Raw genomic sequence first — 26,013 nt, forward strand, 5'->3', positions numbered from 1 at the left:
GCGAGGTGAACGTGATAACCACTACACTACGGAAACCTGTCTTGTGGACAAAGAGAGAAATTTTCTGGTGTACGCTTCATAAAAGGCTTATAAGGAAAAGAGTGCTAAGAGTGACAGTCAATGTAAATTCCACAAACAGGACAGAGCTCATTTGGCATGACAGTCTGCCTAGAGCTCCTTAGTACGATTGCCTTCACCTAGCTCAAAAGTAAGGACTTTGCAGCGTGGACATCCTCTTACTGGAGAGCCAGTTCGGCATGTATATTACAAAAGCCTCCACCTGTTTCCGCCCAGTTTCAATAAAATAAATAAATAAATAAATAAATCTCCGCCTGTCACGCGGAAGACCGGGGTTCGATTCCTCGACGGGGAGGCTCCAACTTTATGATGGCCAAATGCCTTGCATGAGTTCAGGCTTTACCATCGAGACACTTTAGACGTCTTGCGGAAGAAAGGGCTCCCTTTTGTGCTTGGTAAACCTTACAATCATGCTGCTGAGCTAAGACTTGACATTGCGAACAGGGAAAGTGGCGATGGTCTGTTGACCACTCAGCTCCAAAACGCCCGCTTCTTTCGACCATGCTCGAACGCCAGCCCAGCCTGCAGCGGTACTCTGGAGTAGCGATGGGCGCTTTCGAAACACTGCTTCGCGAAGCTCCGAAACCTTTACGAATCTTTATTTTGAGTCAGTGGTCCGGAGCGTGAATTGAGCGCTCCAAAACAGCGAACCGCTCTGTGAAGCAACTGCTTCAAAAAGCTTCCTTCCTGCCATCGCAGCTTCGGAACAAGACGCAAACCAGTCTCTCTTTTTGAACAAATGCATGCAGCTCTGCTGTGAGCAGAGCACCCAAAAATATCAAAAACTCGCAAACGCTCCCCTCCACAGAAATCTTTAGTAAAAGGCAAAAAATTTATACGTGAATGAAGAGAAACTCGAGCTGTGCCCCTGAGAATTTGGGCCAATGTGCTCCCACTAAAGCACCACAATGCTCAGCAAGGATAATATCTGGTGCAGGCTCACCCTGCTTTTTTTCTGTTCCTTTGTCCCTGGGTGGGTCGAACCACCAACCTTTCAGTTAACAGCCGAACGCACTAAATATCTGTGGCCGGGGGATACAATTTGACCCAGTAGAGCAGGCCAGTAATATGCACAACCAAAACCAGGAGTTAAAGTTCCGTTTGGGTCTGTCGAGTGAGAGAGCGAAGGCAAACTCCTCCAAATTTCCAAAGGCAAAAGTGAGCCATACAGCAAAGAGTTGGAGGACCCAACCTCCAACCAGACCTGAACATACGAAAACGCCAGCACGTGTAGGCGTATGCCAAATCGATTGACCTCATGCCAGAGAGCTTGATAGGTTACAAGTTACTGGTGCCCTGCTTATATGACCAAAATTCACATTAGAACCACATTAAGGCTAGGGCAGATATAAGCTTTCACACAACGCCCGCTGTCTTCTTTTAACCCAAAGCAACTGACGAAGCTGTAAGCGCTAAAACCCAGGGGCCAGAAACCTCCGTGTCGAGCTTCCGACATGGCGCGCGTGCTGAATTCTGCGTCTGTGGTTCCCTGGTGGCATGGCACCGAAAAAGCTCCTTCGTCCCTAGGTGGGCTCGAACCACCAACGTTTCAATTAACAGCCAAACACACAAACCACAATCCCTGGTTTACAATCCCTCATTACTTCAGCTTCAGTGACAACAATAGGCTTATTAATTAAACAAGGCAAGCACAGTAATTGTTCACGGATTATAGTCAAAATTATAATGACTTTAGAATAGCGTTGTGGTAGCTTTTCTTTAAGTAGGATCAGTAGATGAACATAAATAAAAGAGACATAGCAGCGGATGGTTTCAATCCATCGACCTCTGGGTTATGGGCCCAGCACACTTGCGCTGCGCCACTCTGCTTGCTCTAAACAACCTTCCATTCACAGGTGTTTTCAAAATGACTTGCATTTAGGCATACATTAAATGCTCCTCTGTCACAGATGAGATCTGTTGAAAATGGTTATGGTTTCAGAATAGCGTTTTGGTAGCTTTACCTCAAGTAGGAACAGAACGCGTTCATAAATAAAACAGTTTTAGCAGAGGATGGTTTTGAACCATTGACCTCTGGGTTATGGGCCCAGCACACTTCCGCTGCGCCACTCTGCTTTAGACCACCCCAGATGGGACTCAAACCCACAATCCCTGGCTTAGGAGGCCAGCGCCTTATCCATTAGGCCACTGAGGCTGTAACATGCCAGCACCCATGTGCCCCCATTACTTCTGCTTCAGTGACAACAATAGGCTTGGTGTTTAAAAAAGGCAAACACAGTAAAGGTTTATGGATTCAGCACAGTGTTTTGGTAGCTTTTCTTTGAGTAGGAACAGGACATGTATGTAAATAAAGCAGTTTTAGTAGGGGATGGTTTCGATCCATTCGATCCATACATTAAATGCTCTGCTGTCACAGATGAGATCTGTTGAAAATGGTTATGGTTTCAGAATAGCGTTTTGGTAGCTTTACCTCAGCACAATGGATTAGCAGTCCTAGAAGAACCTAGGGAGAACGCCAGAGTCTAGAAAAAGGTAACAAAGCTGGCATTGGACCTCCCTCAGAATATGTTTGCAGTGTCCTTGCACTTTTCATTATCCTACCCAACCTTGTAGGGGGCTCGTTGAATCGATCCCGAACTCAAACATGTTCTTGGAGATTGAGGGTTATGACTCCTCCCCTTTGCATACCCATAATTCTCTCCACCTTAGATTTACGGAAACAGCGCACTTTTTTCTTTAAGTGAAGAGAGTACAAGGAATAAACCTTTTTGCGCACGCCGCTTGCCTGTTTCGTAGATACACCATTCATCCATTAGGGCCAAAATGCTGATTGTATGGTAGTTTAAAGCTTGATACCACCCTGTCATTCCATGTGCAGATAGGTGCACAGAAGACGTTGCGACTTTTTCTGGTGTTCTTTTGCAGAGGCAATATTGTAGCCTATGAGGTTTATCCAAGGAGTGATCATTGCTGGTTGAAAACTTTACCCAATACCTTGCCGGGATGACTTGAAATACAGTCAGCCTTGGCAATTTTTGTCAGTCTCTTAGCAGGCTTAATAATTGATTGAAAAAAAGGATTTGTGTTTTGGTTTCTTCCACGTGTTGCTTTCGTTGTAGCGGTGAAAGCCCGAGTCTGGTGAAGGTTTCCCTGAGAGCACGTTTGGAGTGTCTTTGTTTTCTTAATGGTCATATACTAGCACCAGCTGGCTTGTTGTAGTGATCCTGATCTCAACAATGGTTTCAGACATGAACACAAGCTTTTTCTGCAGCTATTATTAAAACGTGATTCAGTTAGAGAACACCATGGTGTGTCGTAAGCAGTGATGGGAGAAACGAAGCTTTTCAAAGCTCCGAATCAATTGAACCAATTACTTCACAAAATGATTCACTGTTTCCAAGCTTTCGAGACGCCACACATGTAACCTTTTACAAACACATTGCAAATGTTTTATTGGAAGTAAAATCTATCAAATGCAACTGGAACGGGGGAGGAGGCTGGAACTGGGGAGGCGGCTGGAACTGGGAAGGCGGCTGTGGAGGCAGCTGGAACTGGGGAGGGGGCATACACTGGGAAGACTGAGGCACTGGTAGACCTGGTGGGTAGCTGGGAAAGGGTGGGTAGGACCCAAAAGGGGAGAATGCAAAGTGTGGTGCTGGTGGGTATATGGGAAATGGCGAGTAAGATCCAGGAGGAGGGGTGGGCAGTGGGCACCTGTTGGAGATGCGTTTGCGAATGAAGGCCTCTCCCTCCTGATTTTCTGGCTCCTCGAATTCCATGGCCTCATGCCCATGCTGTGCAGGAGCAGCTGGAAGTTCACGCACTTCAGGAAGAGGCTCCTTTGCCAAATATAATTGTTTAGGCAGTGCAGTACCCTGCAGCAGCATGTCTCTGTCCACACGTTTCTGTCTTCTTAGTAGCCTGCAAGAGAAACATTGTTCAAGCAATTTATTAAAATTGGTTTTGAATTTACTGCCCTAAATTATTGGAATGTGCTACAGAAATTATTAAAATTTGAGACAAATATTTCAGTATGTGCATTTAAAAAATTCCTAGCGAGTGCTTTTATTACAACACTCAGTAAAACACATTTCGCACTGTGATGCACTTGTGTTGCAAAATGGTAAAAGCACCAAAAGTTAAGCACAACTACAACACAGTTGTCATCCTTTACACAACGACTCAAAATTGTTTACACTTGTTTCTAATGATGTGAAACCAACTGTATGAAATACAAGCCAGTTCAGAGTGCACAGGTGGCACAGGTGCTAAATGATGATACCAACAATAGATGGAAACAATAATAATTGATGATCTTTACAACGGAAGTGAATCGACACTGAACTGACTTCAGCTGAACAATGACACTATTTTCTTTTAGAGATACTGTACAGCCGAAATGAACTCTCTTTGTATTACTGATCATCATGTACCTGTTATCACTGTAAAGCTGCTTTGAAACAATCTGTATTGTAATAAAGTGCAATAGAAATAAAGGTGACTTGACTTGACTCAGGCTGGACCCAACATGAAGACGTGATGCTGAAGCAGAATGAATCTCTCACTGACTTTGATTTTGCAGTTTTTTTCTTCTTTTTTTTTTTTTTGTGTGTGTGTACTGTAACATGCTTTTCATTTAGAGTTTTCTTGACCTTTAAGGCTTTTGCATTTAGACTACTATATTTTTACAGCATGCTGAATATACAGTCATTCAATACTATATAACAGTGTTTCTCAACCAGGGGTCTGTGGACCCCTAGTGGTCCTTGACGTAATGCCAGGGGGTCCTTATAAAATGTCTGAATATGAATATTTGTATATTTTGACATTTGACATGTTCCCATAAAAGAAGAATATAATATGTACATGTATATGTATAATATAACTGACGATATGACTGAATATTGGACAAGTCAACTAACATGGTATTAAATTATACTTGATTGCATATAGTCATCACAAAGACATTAATGATACCAATGAGCCAATATTATTATTATTATTATATTATTATTATTCTGGGGTCATTGAGGACGGTTCTAAATATGACGGGGGGTCCATTACTCAAAAAAGGTTGAGATTCACTGCTATATAATATTCAATATAATACTGTACTTGCAGTACATACAGTATACAATATATTCACCTTACATAGTTGTGATTTCTATACTTTTATGTAATTGCAAATTTGTTTACTGTGATACAATATGCTTTTTTTTTCTGTAACTACATGCTCTGGATGTTGTGTTCTCCATTTTGTTGATGTAGTGTCTAATGAATGATCTTGAGTACAGGTGAAAGTGTTTTGAAGCAATTGTTTGATTTTGCCATAAGAGTCAGAGGTTTTGTGAATTTAGTTGGAAGATTTGGATTTATGTTTAATGTTTAGGGAAAATGAGTGATGGTTTCAAGAAATGTGTTTTAGCAATTCAGAAAAACTGTAATGACTTAAAAAAATGCCTGGTTAAATAAAGGTTAAATAAACTAAACTAAACTAAAGCCCATTGTCTTTACTTAGTATAATTTTTAAAAGAAACATTTACAGGAAGGTTTTATAAGTACAATCTTGATATACTATTGTGATTGTATAAAAGTATTGCACAAAAGAAGACTCACCACGAGGAGACAGTAGTGGTGTTTATCGGGACCAGAACCAGGTTAGTCTGTCCTAGAACTGCTCTGCTGTCCTCCAGCAGCTGTTTTAAGTGGCTGTATACCATCACAATAGATTGTGTAATTGGCAGAGTTTTTCCTCTTGTGTCCTTGGGCCTGTTCCGTGCTTGCTTAAACTCTTTAAAAAGCCGTAAGCAAACACATTCACTGACCCTGTGGACTTCAGGGTCCTGAGCCGCCTGCCCATGAGTCATAAACAGTCTATGGAAAAGAAGGATGATATAATCTGGACTGTATACTGGGTAATAAACTAGTGAATATCCAAATAGTCAAATTACCTCTCTGCTGCCTGCTGTCCTGGAGCAGAGCCACTCCGCTTCCTGGATGCTCTCCATGGTCCTGGCAAAGTCTTCTTCTTTACCCTCTGGCTATATTTTGATGGCACCTTGTCCATGGCATGCAGAGCCATGTACAGCTGGACTATGTTGGCCTCATCTTGTGATGACAAGGCAGTGATTGTTCGGTTTAGGCCAACCAGGTAGGCTGCCAGGGCATCAACTGCCTCCCAGCCCAAGACACCTCTAGAATCACACTGAGAAAAAAAGTCAGCCACAGTCCAATAAATATATATGGTGTTGTAGTAAATATTTTAACTTTACAAATGGTTGACAATAAGTGTTTCGCACTTCACCAGATACATTTTTTTAAAAAGTAAAAGATAGTACAGGATAGCAACATTACCTGCCCGGATGTGCTAGGACTTGCAGTGTCATCCTCCTCTTCCTCACTGACATCCTCATCAGGGGATTTGGGTCCAGTGTCACCCACCTGACTGGTCACCTGGGCCTCCACGGCAGCTACTGAAGGGTCAGAGTCACCAGCCCTAAGATCAGCTGCATGGCACACAGTCGTGTCAAAACCACTGTCATCTTCGGGCTCCTCTGAGGGGACTTCAGGCATGTCATTGTGATCACCAGTGTCACCAATCAACTGGTCGCCTCTATTGGACTGGGCCAACAAGTACTCCACTGCAATACGCTCCTCTGCAATAATTTTTAACACATTGTTAATGGGGAGAGGAAACACACACACAAACACAGGAGAGAGAGGAATACTCCAATGCTCAGCATTTCCCTGAGAGATATTTTACCAGTGGGTTTTCCTGGAGGGGTGAATTCTGGCATCAAAGCACAACCAAGGACCCGTTGGCTCATGTTGTTAAGATGAGACATTAAGCAGACATCAAATGTCCTGACGGTTGAGGCCCCCACCACAGATACAGCTTCTTTTGCCCGGCTCATGTTCCACCTCAAGGCCCCCTCTAACATGTACATTTGTGTGTACATGGCATTGCATCTCCATCCTAAGAATGAAAATGTACAGATTCAGTCAGCAATTATTTCAAACTGAGGACATACAAATTTAATGACACAGTTATAGAACAGCAACATAGAATAATAAGCTGGTAGTAAATTCCATGAAAACAAGCCAAATCCAGGTAGTACCCAGGGTTCTATATCTATAATGTTGAAACAATAGCAATCTTTACAACTTAAAAATCTACAGAACATTATGCAATTTAACATTCAGAATTTACCAGGAATGAAGGCACACTGGTGGCGGTGAAAACTCTCCAGAGAGGATGACCCCCTGCCACATCTAAGTACATTTAAGACTTTGCCACCCTTCTGGAGTGTCCCCGTCTTTGTATACAAGTCTACATGTGGAGGGTCCTGGATGCACTCGAGGTGTTTTTGCTGCATCTCCCAAACATGGCGCATGCTGTCAGGGTTAACCAGGCGAAGCCCTGTAGTGTCGGTTAGCTCCCACACTGATTCCAGCAGCCCTGAAATCATGGCCCGGATCTCCTTAGCCCCGCGCGTCCGCCGCCTACAGTGCTTTGCCAATTCACCTGGGCTGATGCTGGCCATGAGCTATGCCTCAGTGGGAGCCTGTCCACCATGTCTGTTTTTCCACTCCCCTCTCTTGGCCGCCTTAAGTTTTTTTCACATCCTCCTGATCCCACTCAAAGATACAGGAGGAAAGTTTAGAACAAAAGGTACCATAGAGAGGGTGGTGCTCTGTAGTAAGGCCGCAGTTGAATCTTCTCATAAAATGGAAGATATCTAGCCTTACGATACACTTCCATGGCCGAAAAAGATTTAGCACCGCAGGTGCACCTGTGGATAGGGAAAATAAATAATCAAAAAGCATACATTTGATTTAATTTCAACATACTTTTCAGTCATTATAATTAATTACAATTACATTACATTGATGGTAATAATAATATTACCATCAATATATATATAAATATATAAATTACCAACAATAGGGAAAGGGGATTTTTTTTACACCACTATTAACTTTTGTAAAATATATTGCAATGCACATTTGTGACCCTGGACCACAAAACCAATCATAAGTCACACAGGAATATTTGTAGCAATAGCCAACAATACATTGTATGGGTCAAAATTATTGATTTTTTTTAATGCCAAAAATCATTAGGATATTAAGTAAAGATCATGTTCCATGAGGATATTTTGTAAATTTCCTACCATAAATATATAAAACATTTATTTTTGTGAGTGGATATGCATTGCTAAGGACTTCATTTAGGCAACTTTAAAGGCGATTTTCTCAATATTTTGATTTTTTTGCACCCTCAGATTCCAGATTTTCAAATAGTTATATCTGGGCCAAATATTGTCCTATCCTAATGTTACGTGTGGTGCTGCAGGGATCAGGCAATACACAGAAATCCACAAAGTAAGGGTCTTTAATGAACATAGGAGCAGAAACAACACTAACACACGGAAAGCTAACAATATAACGGACAAGGAGTGCAGGGAGTGAGTCCAACTTGAAGGGAGTGCTGACGAGGACAACATGTGCTGGGAATCCGGGGAGATGGCGGGAAGACTGATGAGGGAAGTGCAAACAGGAGTGCGGAACAGGAGGATTCTGGGAAACGGAGTCCGGGCAGGCGTGGATGTGACATTACCTCCCCCTCCCCGGAAGGCGTGTCCTCACGCCTCAGATGAAACAGCGGGGAGGGGGGGTGGGCACCCTGGAGACCTACAGGCAGGTGCGAGGGGTGCAGGCGGGTGCGGAGGTCTCCAGGGCGGGTCAGGAGCCTTGGCAGGCCACGGCGGGTCAGGAGCCTTGGCAGGCCACGGCGGGTCTCCTAGCCCACCCCCATCTTTCCCACCCACAGATACCCTTCCCCCCCCAAAAAAATATTTTGGGAGACTCAGGGGTTCAAAGGGCTCGTGGGCTACTGGAGTGGGTTCGGCGGCGGCGGCGGCTGGAGCGGCTGGCTGGGCGGCGGCGGCTGGAGCGGCTGGCTGGGCGGCGGCGGCTGGAGCGGCTGGCTGGGCGGCGGCGGCTGGAGCGGCTGGCTGGGCGGCGGCGGCTGGAGCGGCTGGCTGGGCGGCGGCGGCTGGAGCGGCTGGCTGGGCGGCGGCGGCTGGAGCGGCTGGCTGGGCGGCGGCGGCTGGAGCGGCTGGCTGGGCGGCGGCGGCTGGAGCGGCTGGCTGGGCGGCGGCGGCTGGAGCGGCTGGCTGGGCGGCGGCGGCTGGAGCGGCTGGCTGGGCGGCGGCGGCTGGAGCGGCTGGCTGGGCGGCGGCGGCTGGAGCGGCTGGCTGGGCGGCGGCGGCTGGAGCGGCTGGCTGGGCGGCGGCGGCTGGAGCGGCTGGCTGGGCGGCGGCGGCGGCGGCGGCTGGAGCGGCTGGCTAGGCGGCGGCGGCGGCTGGAGCGGCTGGCTAGGCGGCGGCGGCGGCTGGAGCGGCTGGCTAGGCGGCGGCGGCGGCTGGAGCGGCTGGCTAGGCGGCGGCTGGAGCAGATTCGGCGGACCCTTGAGCGGGCTCGGTGAGGGCTGGCACATGGAAGGCTGAAACAAGGTCGAGGAGATTGGGAGCTGGCTCAGCCCAAAAGTCTATTAATCAGTCCTCCGTGTCCAGGACTGGCATCTTGGGCTGCACGGTGACAGACAACTCAGGAGACTGGGGCTGCACGGAGGCAGAAAACTCAGGAGACTGGGGCTGCACGGAGGCAGAAAACTCAGGAGACTGGGGCTGCACGGAGGCAGAAAACTCAGGAGACTGGGGCTGCACGGAGGCAGAAAACTCAGGAGACTGGGGCTGCACGGAGGCAGAAAACTCAGGAGACTGGGGCTGCACGGAGGCAGAAAACTCAGGAGACTGGGGCTGCTTGGCGGCCTTCTTCCTCTTCCTTCTTGGCCGTTTCGGCCCCGCAGAGGATCTTTCATTGCCCATCCGGGGTTTTGGGTCCGGCAGGACACCAGGGGAGTGCTCACTGGAGGGGCAGGCGGAGGAAAATGGAGATTGGCGAACTGGCCAGGCCGCCTGTGTTTCTGGGGTGACTGGACGAGGATCGTATGATCTATCACGAACCTCCTCAATTACAAACTCTGAACAATTTAGAAACAAAATCAGATTGATTGCATCGACTAGGGAAAAATAACAGGCAGGTTCCTTAAAACGAATCATGTCCTCATCCAGCCCCGCCAGAAAACAGGCGTTCAAACATGCATCTGGCCAATTCGCCAAATAAGCAAGCTCGACAAATTCCTCCACATACCTCTCCAGCGAACGACCGTCCTGCCGGAACCCAACGAGGCGATCCGAGGCTGTAACCGGCTTGGGAGGCATGGGAGACGCAGGGATCTCAGAGACGGTGAACAAGCCCATCTATGTTGCAGATTTCCAGTGGTTTTTGGTCCGTTATTCTGTTACGTGTGGTGCTGCAGGGATCAGGCAATACACGGAAATCCACAAAGTAAGGGTCTTTAATGAACGTAGGAGCAGAAACAACACTAACACACGGAAAGCTAACAATATAACGGACAAGGAGTGCAGGGAGTGAGTCCAACTTAAAGGGAGTGCTGACGAGGACAACAGGTGCTGGGAATCCGGGGAGATGGCGGGAAGACTGATGAGGGAAGTGCAAACAGGAGTGCGGAACAGGAGGATTCTGGGAAACGGAGTCCGGGCAGGCGTGGATGTGACACCTAACAAACCATACATCAAATGGAAAGATTATTTACTCAGAATAAGCTTGCCTTTCAGATGATGTCTACATCTTAATTTAAAAAAACTGACCATTAAGACTTAATGTGGTCCAGGGTCTTTATCCACATTTGATAAAGTTAGTAATCTGAAAATCCCATCTGACTGACTGCAGCAATCCCGGTCAACATAGATGACCTCCGGCTCTGGCTCGCCAGCATTCTGGTAGCGTCTGACGACGCCCTGGCACAGCTCCTCCAGTCCTGCACCTTCAGCTGTTGTTAAAACACTGTTCAGAACCTGGCCGAGCTCATTGCCAATGTTGGTCATCCATGCAGCCGTGTCCCCAATGCCACCAGCCAGCTTTTGGTGATCTGAAAAACAAGCATAAGAAAACATAAAGACATTATGAGACTTAATTACACATTTTCTTCTTTTTGTTATGGTCCATTACAACATATATAACACAAATGCACACTTTTTCATCATTATGATGAAATTATATCTATTCCAATTACTTAACATGGATGGCTGAAAATAAAACTCATGCTCAATCCTTCATGTACTGTACCTTCTTAGTAGAATCCATTTTTAGGATTCGGCCATAGGTGGAGGTAATCACCCCCTTCATCTCGTCCACGTGGCTGAGGATGTCGTTGGAGTGGACAGTCTCAAACCACTGGGCGAGTGGAAGCGGCCTGAAGGGTGCAGGTGCAGAAAAGGAAGGTGCCGTTGCAGATTGGACCAGGGCAACCTTTCTAAAATGATGCTCACAGTCAGAGAGGTACTGGATGGTCCGTCGTGCCCACTCCTCACTGTGGACTTCCTCTACTGCTGACTGGAGGTAGGAGGAACTGTTGCCGCTGGTCCTTGGCCTGAGGAAGGTCACACATGTCCTGTCTAGGGCTAGCTGAGTGGTCAGCACTGCTGGAAACAGTGTCCTGTTTGCCACATCCAGTTGTAAAATGCTCCATGGGCATACTGGCAACCGTCATACACTGCAGCGTGGATAGTCTCCACCCACCAGGTAGTAGCGGCTATCCATGTCGATCACCTCCCTGACCTTCGGGTAGATCCCTGAATGGTGCATCTTACGGCCACACTGTGGACATTTAAGAGGAATGCCCCACATCCTCATTGGTGCCCACAAGAACATCCTCTGTCGGAAGTACCACCCGGGCTCAGGAGGAGACGGCTTGGGCTGCATCGGTGGATAAAACCAGTTCTCCTGGATCTTCTGCCTCAGCTGTCCTGTGGGCTCATAGAGGCACTTGGCAATCCACACCCAATCTGCTGGCTGGAGGACTCTCTTGAACTGACTAAGAAGAAAGCTTTCCCAATCAGTAACAGCCTGAGGCAGAGGTGGTGTGGGCAGTGAGGGTGCTGGATGTGAGGATGGAGTGGGCTGCAGGGACGGAGTGGGCCGTGGTGGTGAGGGCTGTGGAGCTGGAGATTGGCGTGGGGATGGAGATGGCCACGGGGATGGAGTGGGCCGTGGTGGTGGTGGTGAGGGCTGTAGAACTGGAGAGTGGTGTGGGGGTGGAGTGGGCCGTGGGGATGAAGTAGGCTGTGGTGGTGGTGAGGGCTGTAGAGCTGGAGAGTGGCGTGGGGATGGAGTGGGCCGTAGTGGTGGTGGTGGTGAGGGCTGTAGAGCTGGAGAGTGGCGTGGGGATGGAGTGGGCCGTGGGGACGGAGTGGGCCGTGGTGGTAGTGGTGAGGGCTGTAGAGCTGGAGAGTGGCGTGGGAATGGAGTGGGCCGTGGTGGTGGTGAGGGCTGTAGAGCTGGAGAGTGGCGTGGGGATGGAGTGGGCCGTGGGGACGGAGTGGGCCGTGGTGGTGGTGGTGAGGGCTGTAGAGCTGGAGAGTGGCGTGGGGATGGAGTGGGCTGCAGGGATGGAGACACTGATGCTGGCAGTGGAGACGGCAAGTGCTGCAGAGGTGGCGCCAGCTGTGGAGATGGTGTGGGACTTTTTGAAGGGCTGACACGTGGAGCCAACAGGGCCCCATAATGGTTGGACTCAATGTGTTGGAGGAGTCCAACAGCACCCTGGACCCTGGCCCCACAGGTGTCACACCTCTCTTCAGCGTGGTGGTCAGAGAGGTGCTCGGAGAACTTCTCTGCCTCCACAACCACACTACACAGAGAAAACTTCACCCCCTGTTTTCCCTGTGATGTCCCTGCCTCCTCTGAGCTGCTGCCTGCCACTACATTAGGCCCTGCCTTATCTGTTGACTAGGAGAAATAAAAATTAGGAACAAAAGAAGGCCATACTATTCATGTTAAATAATTTCACCAATTATTCTGCAGAACTGTGCACTCTGATAACAGATCAGGGGATGGTCCATAAAATAGTCTATTACATGATACAGGGACTTATCATGCCTTTGATATATTATATCATATACCTACCTTATGGAACCCACAAGTGCACACTATATGCCTGCCAAACAGGTCCACCTTATTCCCCCTTTGCAGGGGACAGACATCAATCCGCTCCAGGGCCTCTTTCCATTTTCTGCTTCCAGGCCTTTTGCCTGTACTGAACTGGAAGGTGCCCTGGGCATACCTATAGCAGACGTCATTCCAATAGGCGGAGGATTTGCCTGTTTTGGTCATATCTGAAAAATATTGTGGAACAAATCAATGTAGTTGAGCATTTCTTGGCAGTGTCTTTTGGCTATGTTAATATAGCAACAATAGAATTGTTAAACTGTTTTTTTTTTTTTTTTTTGCCTTAGGGCAATAGGCCTATCATGCTAAAGTGTGGATGCATATTAGAACCATATGGTGCATTCAAGTCCTCCTATGTAAAAAAAAAATAAAAACTAATAACATTTTCTAATGCATATATTGGCACACCCACAGTAAATACGACAGTGTTTTTGAACCATACTATAGTAAATTGTAGTATTCTGTATATATTATAATATAATATACCGTATAAATTGTAGTATTAACTATAGTAAACTGATAAACTGTAATGGTAACACTTTAGGTTAATTAGTTAACATTAGTTAACTACATTAGTTAACATGAACTAATAATGAACTACACTTATACAGGATTTATTAATCGTTGATAATGTTAATTTAAACATTTACTAATACATTATTAAAATCGTGTTAACTGTGAACTAACATGAACAAACAACGAACAACTGTATTTTCATTAACTAACATTAACGAAGATTAGTAAATACAGTAACAAATGTATTTCTCATGGTTAGTTCATGTTAGCTAATACATTAACTAATGTTTAACTAATGAACCTTATTGTAAAGTGTTACCACTGTAATAAATACTGTAGTATAGTTTAGTTTTTACTACAATAAACTGTAGTGTATTGTAGTATAATATACCCTGTTGTAGAAAACTTAGTACAGTATTGGGTGAAGTAATTTGTTTATATTACTATAGTTGTTATATTACCACAGCAACTGTAAAATTGCCACAAAATTACCACAACAAATTAATTCAAATACTTTACTATAGTATGGTTCAAAAACACTATAGTATTTACTATAAATGACTATAGTATTTTTTTCTTTAACACATTGTTGCCCTGAGGCAACAAACCAACATCTGGATCTGGGGTGGGGGGTCGACACATTTTATGATGGATATATTATCAGGGATCCCCAAGAAAATATTAAAAAATTATTTTCCCCCCCAAAAAATAAAATGACGTGCCATAGAGGGTTAACTAGCACTAGTTAGCAATAACTGTCACACGTCAATGTTAAGTTAACTTGCCTTAAGTGTACCGAACCAAATAATCTTTATTCCAAATCATGAATTAATGTTTAAACAAATAGGTTAACAAGAATTTGTAATTTGATAACGCTTACCTTGAATCTCCCGATAGCAGACTATGTCCCGTGAGTTGCAAACGGCGGGAATGTCACGACAACCAATCAGCGGCGAGATTGGCCTGCATGTCAACTCGATTGCTGATTGGCTCTTTTTCGGTAGGACTTGATTGGCTCCTTTGCCCCATCAGTTCGGAGTTTTCGGATGTGCGTTAGGACCTGTTCGGATTTACTTTGGAGGTGTTCGCAACTCGTTCGGACTTTCGTTCAGAAGTGTTCTGAACTAGTTCGGAGGTATTCAAATATTGTTAGGAAGTGTTTAGCCGGCCGATTGCTGGAAGTAACGGCCACGACTACGTCTGCCTGCGGGCCACACGTTCTGTTGGCTGGATGGGGGGCGGCACAGAACACAGGAGAGCTTCAGCCATCAATCCAGCTGAAGGATCGAGGCGGCAAAAAGGAGCTCGACATCGCCTTTGCTTAACAGAAAAGGCCCTGCCGTGACCCGGATTCGAACCGGGGTTGCTGCGGCCACAACGCAGAGTACTAACCACTATACGATCACGGCGCACTACGTGCTGCGTAACACACAAGAATGAACTTCATTGGTTCTTGCGGAAGATCAAACGTGCTGCGAAACACACAAGAATGAACCTCATTGGTTCTTGAGGAAGCTGAAAGGTTCTGTACAACACGTGAATGAACCTTACTGGTTCTTGCTGAAGCTCAAACATGTTGCATAAGACGAGAATGAACCTCATTGGTTCTTTTGGAAGCTCAAACGTGCTGCGTAACACGAGAATGAACCTTATCGGTTCTTGCTGAAGCTCAAACGTGCTGCGTAACACACGAGAATAAACCTCATTGGTTCTTGTGGAAGCTCAAATGTGCTGCATAACACGAGAATGAACCTTATTGGTTCTTAAGGAAGCTCAAACATGCTGCGTACCACAAGAATAAACCTCATTAATTATTGTGGAAGCTCAAACGTGCTGCGTAACACACAAGAATGAACCTCATTGGTTCTTTCTGAAGCTCAGCGTGCTGCATAACACGAGAATGAACCTCATTGGTTCTTGCAGAAGCTCAAACGTGCTGCGTAACTCACGAGAATGAACCTCATTGGTTCTTGAGGAAGCTGAAAGGTGCTGTGTAACACGAGAATTAACCTCGGTGGTTCTTAAGGAAGCTCACACGTGAATCACATGAATCACATTGGTTCTTGTTGAAGCTCAAACATGCTGCGTAACAGGAGACTTAACCTCACTTGTTCTTATTGAATAACTGGTACATTGTTTGGCTGCACAGCAGCTCTTAAAGAATAGTGTCAATGCAGGCAGATCAAAGCACTGTTGAATATCAAATGTCAAGTCAAGTGTCCCCAACTAAGCAAGCCAGAGGCGACAGCGGCAAGGAACCCAAACTCCATCAGGTGACATCAGGTGGCAGACAAGTGGCAAATTGGTGTTAAAATGGAGAAAAAAACCTTGGGAGAAACCAGGCTTAGTCGGGGTGCCAGTTCTCCTCTGGCCAACAGTGCTTTGTTACAATTCAGGTTGCTATCATAAGTCCAATAGGATCGCAACATTAAAAGTATTTATTTCAGTTCCATCCATATTGAGGATCGTATTCATCACGCCGGTATGGACGGTTGTTGAGGAACTGTGTCGTGGCTGTCGTGTCGATGAGGCCTTCACAGGGGATGATCTAGTTGACTCAATCTCTGCTGATACTTCAGGGCTGCGTTGTGGTCGTGTCAAGGTGCAGGTCCTTGGTCTCACCTGGATACGGCCCGGATCCAGTTGACTACGGTGAACCTCGGGATAAACAGAAAGACTAATATTAGCGTAGATGCCATTCTTCTTCTGATGTAACGAGTACATCAGGTGTTATAGGAAGTGTTCCCGGTTCCGGCTGACCTAATTTATGCAGCCTAATAATCCTTTAACGGATTTGGAAATTGGTAATGTGTTATGTATATGCCAGGTTAAAGAGATGCGTTTTTAGTCTAGATTTAAACTGACAGAGTGTGTCTGCTTCCCGAACAATGCTAGGAAGATTGTTCCAGAGTTTAGGTGCCAAATAGGAGAAGGATCTACCACCTGCAGTTGATTTTGATATTCTAGGTATTCTGGCCTGAATTCTGAGATCGCAATAGACGTGAAGGACTATAATGAATTAGGAGCTCGCTCAGGTACTGGGGAGCTAAACCATTTAGTGCTTTGTAAGTAATTAGCAAGATTTTAAAATCTATACGATGTTTAACAGGAAGCCAATGCAGTGTTGACAGAACTGGGCTAATATGGTCATACTTCCTGGTTCTAGTAAGAACTCTAGCTGCTGCATTTTGTACGAGCTGTAGTTTATTTATCAGGCGAGCAGAACAACCACCCAGTAGAGCGTTACAGTAATCTAGCCTTGAGGTCATGAACGCATGAACTAACTGTTCTGCATTTTTCATTGAGAGCATATGTCGTAGTTTAGATATATTTTTAAGATGGAAGAATGCGGTTTTACAGATGCTAGTAACATGGCCTTCAAATGAAAGATTGGTATCAAAGAGCACACCCAGGTTCCTAACTGACGACGAAGACTTAACAGAGCAGCCATCAAGTGTTAGACAATATTCTAGGTTATTACGTGAAGAAGTTTTTGGTCCAAAAATTAGAATCTCTGTTTTTTCTGAATTTAGTAGTAGGAAATTACTGGTCATCCAATTTTTTATATCAGCTATGCATTCCGTTAATTTTGTGAATTGGTAAGTTTCGTCAGGGCGCGAAGAAATATAGAGCTGAGTATCATCAGCGTAACAGTGAAAACTAACGCCATGCTTCCTAATGATATCTCCCAAGGGTAGCATGTACAGAGTGAACAGTAACGGTCCTAGTACTGAGCCTTGTGGTACTCCATATTGAACTTGTGATCGATATGACATGTCTTCGTTTACTACTACAAACTGATAACGGTCAGAAAAGTATGATTTGAACCATGACAATGCAATTCCACTAATGCCAACATAATTTTCGAGTCTATTTAAAAGAATATTGTGATCAATAGTGTCAAATGCTGCACTAAGATCCAGTAACACTAATAGAGAGATACAACCACGATCTGATGATAAGAGCAAATCATTAGTAACTCTAATGAGAGCAGTCTCAGTACTATGGTACGGTCTAAATCCTGACTGGAAATCCTCACAGATACCATTTCTTTCTAAAAAGGAACATAGCTGTGATGATACTGCCTTTTCTAGTATTTTTGACAGAAAAGTGAGATTTGAGATCGGCCTGTAATTGACTAATTCTCTAGGATCAAGTTGTGGTTTTTTAATAAGAGGTTTAATAATAGCCAGCTTAAAAGTTTTTGGTACGTATCCTAATGATAAAGATGAATTGACGATATTGAGAAGAGGGTCTATGACCTCTGGAAGCATTTCTTTCAATAGCTTAGTCGGTATAGGGTCTAACATACATGTTGTTGATTTTGATGATTTAACAAGTTTAGACAATTCTTCCTCTCCTAAAGCAGTAAATGAATTGAATTTTTCCTCAGGGACACTACAATGCACAATCTGACACGATACTGTAGTAGACGGTTGCATGGTTATTATTTTTTCTCTAATATTATCAATCTTGCAAGTAAAGAAGTTCATAAAGTCATTACTGCTGTGCTCTTTGGAAACATCAGAAGTTGAAGCTTTATTTCTTGTTAATTTAGCCACTGTATCAAATAAATACCTAGGGTTGTGTTTATTTTCTTCTAAGAGTTTTGAAAAATAGGCAGATCTAGCAGATTTTAAGGCCTTTCTGTACTCAATCATTCTCTCTCTCCACGAAATACGAAATACTTCTAGTTTTGATTTCTTCCAGCTGCGCTCCATTTTTCTGGCTGCTAACTTTAGGGCCCGAGTGTGGTCATTGTACCATGGCATTGGATTAATTTCCTTAATCTTTTTTAAACGCAAAGGAGCAACTGAGTCTAATGTGCTGGAAAAGACAGAGGCAATAGTTTCTGTTGCAACATCGAGGTCTTCTAAGCTGTCTGGTATGCTAAGGCGATGAAAATGATCAGGAAGATTATTTATAAAGCAATCTTTAGTGGTAGAAGTGATGGTTCTACCATATTTATGGCATGGAGGCAGTTTAGCCGCCTTGACTAAATGTAGTATACACGAGACTAGATAATGATCTGAGATGTCGTCACTCTGCTGCAGAATTTCAACAGCATCAATATCGATTCCATGTGACAATATTAGATCTAAAGTATGATTACGACAATGAGTGGGTCCTGACACATGTTGTCTAACACCAATAGAGTTTAGAATATCTGCAAATGCCAATCCTAATGCGTCTTTTTTATTATCTACATGAATATTAAAATCACCAACAACAAGGACTTTATCTGCAGCTAGTACTAACTCTGATAGAAAGTCAGCAAATTCTTTGATAAAGTCTGTATTGTGTCCTGGTGGCCTGTATACAGTAGCCAGCACAAATGTCAACTTACATAATGTTACGTAAAGTACCATAGTTTCGAAGGAATTATATTTGAAAGACTTCTGACTAATACTGTAAATATTACTATAGATTACAGCAACACCTCCCCCTTTGCCTTTCTGACGGGCATTGTGTCGATAATCATAACCTTGAGGACTAGACTCATTTAAAGTAATGTAATCGTCCGGTTTTAGCCAAGTTTCTGTCAAACACAGCACATCTAGATTATTATCTTTGATAATATCATTAACAATAAGTGATTTTGAAGAAAGGGATCTAATATTTAACAACCCGAGTTTTATCATTTGTTTAGCATTATTATCTCTATTTTTTATTTGTTGAACATCAATTAAATTTTTACCATTAAATGGGTTTGGAAGTTTTTTGTTTTTACTAATTCGGGGTACAGACACAGTCTCTATTTGAAAATATCTAGGTGTAAGAGTTTCTATGTGTTGAGAGTTATCTGAATTTTCTGACTTCTGTAACGTGAGGCAGCTAGCAGACGGTCGGTTTAGCCAGTCTGTCTGCTTTCTGACCTGGGCCCCAGTTTGTCATGTTTCAGTTCTAAGACTATGTGCCATATTACTAGAGAGAAGAGCAGCACCATCCCGGGAGGGATGAATACCATCTCTTTTTAACAGGTCAGGTCTGCCCCAAAAACTTTTCCAATTATCTATGAAACCTATATTATTTTGCGGACACCACTTAGACAGCCAGCCATTGAGTGATGATAATCTGCTAACTATCTCATCACTCCGACGAACAGGAAGGGGGCCAGAGCAAATTACTTCTCCTGACATTGTACTTGCGAGTTCACACACCTCTTTAATGTTAATTTTAGTGATCTCCGACTGGCGAAGTCGAACATCATTAGTGCCGACGTGAATAATAATCTTAGAGTATTTACGATTAGCATTAGCCAGCACTTTTAAATTTGCTTTGATGTCAGGTGCTCTGGCTCCCGGCAAACATGTGACTATGGTGGCTGGTGTCTCTATTTTCACGTTCCGTGTAATAGAATCGCCAATAACTAGGGCACTTTCAACAGGATTCTCAGTGGGTGTATCACTGAGTGGGGAGAACCTGTTTGATGTTCTTATTGGAACGGAAGAGTAGTGTTTTCCGCGGCTAGGCCGCCTCACCGTTACCCAAGTGCCCTGCTGCGCGGGCTCTACAGCCGGAACCGAACAATGTACAGAGTTCACTAAGCTAGTCGCATCCAAAACAGTATCTGAAGCCCTTGCATTCTTACTATCCTCGATTAAAGTTTGGATGCGTGTCTCTAATTCTGAGATTCTCTCTGTCAGCCTGACTATTTCCCTACATTTATGACATGTAAATCCCTCGTCGCTGACAGAGAGAGCTATGGTAAACATGTGGTAAATGGAACAGGTAGCAATGCTGGGAGAGGATGACAACAAGGAGAAACCAAGTTGAACCTGTGGACCCACAGCACTGGACATTTTGTACATGTCTCCTATCCGGCACACTCAGTTGACTTCACCGGCGCTCTTTCCCGAAGAGCTGATGATCTAAATCGGGTGTGTTGAGTAAGGGAGGTTCACAAAATGCGCAGAGGCTCTCCATGTTTGAGGAGTGCTCTTGCAGAGAGTCACAGCAGACTGAAGCCTCCAACAAAGTGACAGCCCCTTCGCCCGAACAGGGACTTGAACCCTGGACCCTCAGATTAAAAGTCTGATGCTCTAACGACTGAGCTATCTGGGCCCGTGCCTTCTGTCTGCCCCTTGCGCCATAACAGCCGTTTCCCCACAAAGCGTATGCGCTCCGTCGGCCAGGAGGTCATTTTACACACGCCCTGCAGGATGAAGGCCGCAAACAATAAGGACAGAACGAGATGGCCTGCTCCTGGCATCTTGGACATCTTGGATTTTCAGAAAACATCTTTCTGTATGATTTACATATAAGCTTGTTTCCTCATAGGGACTTACTGTAAAAAAAATGTCCCTACAAAGTCAAAATGCACTGGTATTACTATACTTGTGGGGACATTTGTTCCCCTACCAGGACACACATACACACCATTCCTTTGGAATATTCACCTGTTTCAAAATTATGCTAGTTTTTTTTGGTTGCTATTTTTTTTTTTTTTGTCCAACTACACATGGTTGATGTATTTCTTTTCTTTTGTACTTTTTAATACTGTATTCACAACCACAAATGCTTACAGTATAAAAATAAATAGTATGGTTTCAATCTTGCTTTCGTGATTACCATGAATTTTTCACAATTACTTTAAATCTTGTACAGAAATGTACATAGGAGCTCATGAAAGAAGAGCTTTAGGTTTTGAATAACTGTGTGTATATGATATATCCAAAAATAGATTATTATGGGAAAGGTGTTTGCAACGTAAGACAAATGTTTGCTTTTGAGATGTGTTTGTCATATTTTGAATGCAGTGCCTCAATTTGCAAGACATGTGAGGCATTTTGCATTTTGTGTGTGTAATTCTTGGATTTGTGTGTAAAGTTTTGAAAAAAAGAGACAAAGTTTTAAAAATGTGTGTAAGCAGTTGAAAAAAACTGTACTGATCATCATGTACCTGTTATCACTGTAAAGCTGCTTTGAAACAATCTGTATTGTAATAAAATTACTGTATTGTAATTTTTTTTTTTTTTTTTTTTTGTGTGTACTGTAACATGCTTTTCATTTAGAGTTTTCTTGACCTTTAAGGCTTTTGCATTTAGACTACTATATTTTTACAGCATGCAAGTGCTGAATATACAGTCATTCAATACTATATAACAGTGTTTCTCAACCAGGGGTCTGTGGACCCCTAGTGGTCCTTGACGTAATGCCAGGGAGTCCTTATAAAATGTCTGAATATGAATATTTGTATATTTTGACATTTGACATGTTCCCATAAAAGAAGAATATAATATGTACATGTATATGTATAATATAACTGACGATATGACTGAATATTGGATAAAGTCAACTAACGTGGTATTAAATTATACTTGATTGCATATAGTCATCACAAAGACATTAATGATACCAATGAGCCAATATTATTATTATTATTATATTATTATTCTGGGGTCCTTGAGGACGGTTCTAAATATGACGGGGGTCCATTACTCAAAAAAGGTTGAGATTCACTGCTATATAATATTCAATATAATACTGTACTTGCAGTACATACAGTATACAATATATTCACCTTACTTAGTTGTGATTTCTATACTTTTATGTAATTGCAAATTTGTTTACTGTGATACAATATACTTTTTTTCTGTAACTACATGCTCTGGATGTTGTGTTCTCCATTTTGTTGATGTAGTGTCTAATGAATGATCTTGAGTACAGGTGAAAGTGTTTTGAAGCAATTGTTTGATTTTGCCATAAGAGTCAGAGGTTTTGTGAATTTAGTTTGAAGATTTGGATTTATGTTTAATGTTTTGTGAAAATGAGTGATGGTTTCAAGAAATGTGTTTTAGCAATTCAGAAAAATTGTAATGACTTAAAAAAATGCCTGGTTAAATAAAGGTTAAATAAACTAAACTAAAACTAAAGCCCATTGTCTTTACTTAGTATAATTTTTAAAAGAAACATTTACAGGAAGGTTTTATAAGTACAATCTTGATATACTATTATGATTGTATAAAAGTATTGCACAAAAGAAGACTCACCACGAGGAGACAGTAGTGGTGTTTATCGGGACCAGAACCAGGTTAGTCTGTCCTAGAACTGCTCTGCTGTCCTCCAGCAGCTGTTGTGGCAATTCTGTACAGGTATTTAATTAATTTATGGGTGAAATATATGAATATAATAAATCATAAAGCTTTATGATTAATTATAATACATATACCAACCCGAGAGGGAATTATACATATATTGTGAATTAATTACAACGAATTATAATCAATTACATATATGATTAGTTCTGGTTTGATAATAATTTAGAGAAACTATTGGTTTGTCCAGCAAACCGTTAGCTCCTCATAGCCGATTATAAAAGGAAGGTTTTTCTCTGGCCACGAGAAAGACTTCCTATTCTAGCATCAATGCGTCAAGCAAGGATACTGGATCGAAACGTTAAAGTGACCTGGGTTTGTTGCATGAGCAAAAAAACAATCGAGCATGAATATAATGTCTTTAATATATGAAACTACGGATACAGAGACTATACTACTAAACATACACAAACAATACACATATATAGAAAGCGAAAGTAAAGTCAAGAAAACAGAGGTGATCAAAGGAATGGCAACTTACGAACAGTTAAAACCTTTGAGAGCCAGCAAGGAAACTCAGCTTACACATCGAGCTTAAAACGCTTTGGAAAGAATGGTTCTATACTTGCATAGGTTCAGGTGCTGTGGTCGTTTCGTGTTTCTGCAGGAGTTTCGGTGCGTGCGGCTGAAGCGATTGGTCCTTTTCCGAGAAGGTGTTCTTCGGCGGGGTTTCAAACAAGGGTTTAACTTGAGAGTAAGATAACCGGAAAATAAAGGAAAAGAGTCCGTCTCCTAGGCGATGAAGAGTGAAAACTTCGGGCGACGGATGAAGAGGGTTTGACAAAGAAACTTGTTGCCAAAAAGATGGTCGTCCCGAAAAGAGGGGGGCGCGTGATGGAAGCGCGGTCGCCGAGACGTCCGGGAGAGACGTGTGTTAAATGGCGAGGGACAATCGAGAGACAAATGAGAGATGCGTGTCATTGTGTTTTAAGGACAACAGACCAGAACGCCTTCTGGGATACATCAGCCAATGAGGGTGCGATTTTGGCGGGCAAACTCTTTCTTTGTCTCCATTTATGACCTAATTTGCATGGTTTATGAAGTGTCCGATCTGAGTACATTTTCTTCAAAGTACCATTAAAAATAAAAGAATGCATTTTACAGTCATGTGACATACATTTTCAATTAGAGCATAACGAAAGCTTTACAATGAGACCAAACTTGTCAGATGGCAAAGACAAAAAGGGGGAGATACAGTTTATACTTGAGTTTTATCGTTTAGAAGAAAACTAGTACAACTACAGTCATAGCTAAGCTTATATACTAGGGATAAATACATGCACCTTTAAATACAGCGACGGGTACACTTTGGCACAGTCATATTTGGAGGATAAATGTACATACACAAAAATTTCCATGCGTGTTTGTGAGTGTCTGTATGTGTGTGTGTATTGGGGTTGTGGCCAGTGTCTGTGACCACATGACCTTTAGTCCCACCAGGGTGACTCTTTGAAGTCTCTGGAGCTGGTGAGAATATGTTCTGTTTTTCTTTACTGGGGTAACAAAGGTGCCAATGGGGCAATTGGTCCCGGACTTGCCGGAGCCGATTCGTGATTTACATGCACAGTTCAGGAGGCTAAAAGCATTCTGAAATTTCCAAAGTTGATTGACTACGCCGGATCTATCCAGACGCTACACTGTTTTAAGTGGCTGTATACCATCACAATATATTGTGGAATTGGCAGAGTTTTTCCTCTTGTGTCCTTGGGCCTGTTCCGTGCTTGCTTAAACTCTTTAAAAAGCTGTAGGCAAGCACATTCACTGACCCTGTGGACTTCAGGGTCCTGAGCCGCCTGCCCATGAGTCATGAACAGTCTATGGAAAAGAAGGATGATATAATCTGGACTGTATACTGGGTAATAAACTAGTGAAGATCCAAATAGTCAAATTACCTCTCTGCTGCCTGCTGTCCTGGAGCAGAGCCACTCCGCTTCCTGGATGCTCTCCATGGTCCTAGCAAAGTCTTCTTCTTTACCCTCCGGCTATATTTTGATGGCACCTTGTCCATGGCATGCAGAGCCATGTACAGCTGGACTATGTTGGCCTCCTCTTGTGATGACAAGGCAGTGATTGTTCGGTTTAGGCCAACCAGGTAGGCTGCCAGGGCATCAACTGCCTCCCAGCCCAAGACACCTCTAGAATCACACTGAGAAAAAAAGTCAGCCACAGTCCAATAAATATATATGGTGTTGTAGTAAATATTTTAACTTTACAAATGGTTGACAATAAGTGTTTCGCACTTCACCAGATACATTTTTTTAAAAGTAAAAGATAGTACAGGATAGCAACATTACGTGGCCGGATGTGCTAGGACTTGCAGTGTCATCCTCCTCTTCCTCACTGACCTCCTCATCAGGGGATTTGGGTCCAGTGTCACCCACCTGACTGGTCACCTGGGCCTCCACGACAGCTACTGAAGGGTCAGAGTCACCAGCCCTAAGATCAGCTGCATGGCACACAGTCGTGTCAAAACCACTGTCATCTTCGGGCTCCTCTGAGGGGACTTCAGGCATGTCATTGTGATCACCAGTGTCACCAATCAACTGGTCGCCTCTATTGGACTGGGCCAACAAGTACTCCACTGCAATACGCTCCTCTGCAATAATTTTTAACACATTGTTAATGGGGAGAGGACACACACACACAAACACAGGAGAGAGAGGAATACTCCAATGCTCAGCATTTCCCTGAGAGATATCTTACCAGTGGGTTTTCCTGGAGGGGTGAATTCTGGCATCAAAGCACAACCAAGGACCTTGGCTCATGTTGTTAAGGTGAGACATTAAGCAGACATCAAATGTCCTGACGGTTGAGGCCCCCACCACAGATACAGCTTCTTTTGCCCGGCTCATGTTCCACCTCGAGGCCCCCTCTAACATGTACATTTGTGTGTGCATGGCATTGCATCGCCATCCTAAGAATGAAAATGTACAGATTCAGTCAGCAATTATTTCAAACATCTATAATGTTGAAACAATAGCAATCTTTACAACTTAAAAATCTACAGAACATTATGCAATTTAACATTCAGAATTTAGCAGGAATGAAGGCACACTGGTGGCGGTGAAAACTCTCCAGAGAGGATGACCCCCTACCACACCTAAGCACATTTAGGACTTTGCCACCCTTCTGGAGTGTTCCCGTCTTTGTATACAAGTCTACATGTGGAGGGTCCTGGATGCACTCGAGGTGTTTTTGCTGCATCTCCCAAACATGGCGCATGCTGTCAGGGTTAATCAGGCGAAGCCCTGTAGTGTCGGTT

At 43.8% G+C, this 26,013-nt stretch overlaps 1 protein-coding gene and 4 non-coding genes across 5 annotated transcripts; 1 reads left to right on the forward strand and 4 right to left on the reverse strand.

Moving 5' to 3' along the window:
* Nucleotides 1–825: 825 nt before the first annotated feature.
* LOC127519465 (U5 spliceosomal RNA) lies at nt 826–940 on the reverse strand. The gene has a single exon (XR_007931861.1). It is a non-coding gene; the product is annotated as a U5 spliceosomal RNA (small nuclear RNA).
* A 1,220-nt stretch (nt 941–2,160) lies between these two features.
* Nucleotides 2,161–2,233, reverse strand: trnar-ccu (transfer RNA arginine (anticodon CCU)). Its single transcript has one exon. It is a non-coding gene; the product is annotated as a tRNA-Arg (tRNA).
* A 719-nt stretch (nt 2,234–2,952) lies between these two features.
* LOC127519461 (U4 spliceosomal RNA) lies at nt 2,953–3,093 on the forward strand. The gene has a single exon (XR_007931858.1). It is a non-coding gene; the product is annotated as a U4 spliceosomal RNA (small nuclear RNA).
* Nucleotides 3,094–11,283: 8,190 nt separating this feature from the next.
* On the reverse strand, nt 11,284–25,264 carry LOC127518888 (uncharacterized). Its single transcript, XM_051906106.1, has 2 exons — nt 25,097–25,264; nt 11,284–12,918 (listed from the first exon to the last, which is right to left on the reverse strand). The coding sequence occupies exons 1-2, from the start codon at nt 25,262–25,264 to the stop codon at nt 11,677–11,679; spliced, it is 1,410 nt and encodes a 469-aa protein (XP_051762066.1). The 3' UTR covers nt 11,284–11,676.
* On the reverse strand, nt 14,991–15,062 carry trnah-gug (transfer RNA histidin (anticodon GUG)). The gene has a single exon. It is a non-coding gene; the product is annotated as a tRNA-His (tRNA).
* Nucleotides 25,265–26,013: the final 749 nt, after the last annotated feature.

This window comes from Ctenopharyngodon idella, chromosome 9 (genome assembly GCF_019924925.1).
Source record: "Ctenopharyngodon idella isolate HZGC_01 chromosome 9, HZGC01, whole genome shotgun sequence".
NCBI lineage: Eukaryota > Metazoa > Chordata > Actinopteri > Cypriniformes > Xenocyprididae > Ctenopharyngodon > Ctenopharyngodon idella.

What these genes read in the sequence shown, in the direction of transcription:
- LOC127518888 (XM_051906106.1), bottom strand. Translation starts at nt 25,264, where the DNA reads ATGCCTGAAGTCCCCTCAGAGGAGCCCGAAGATGACAGTGGTTTTGAC. An exon ending in CCAAATCCCCTGATGAGGAG is followed by an intron (nt 12,919 to 25,096) that starts GTCAGTGAGGAA and finishes TATTTCTCCTAG; the next exon opens with TCAACAGATAAGGCAGGGCC.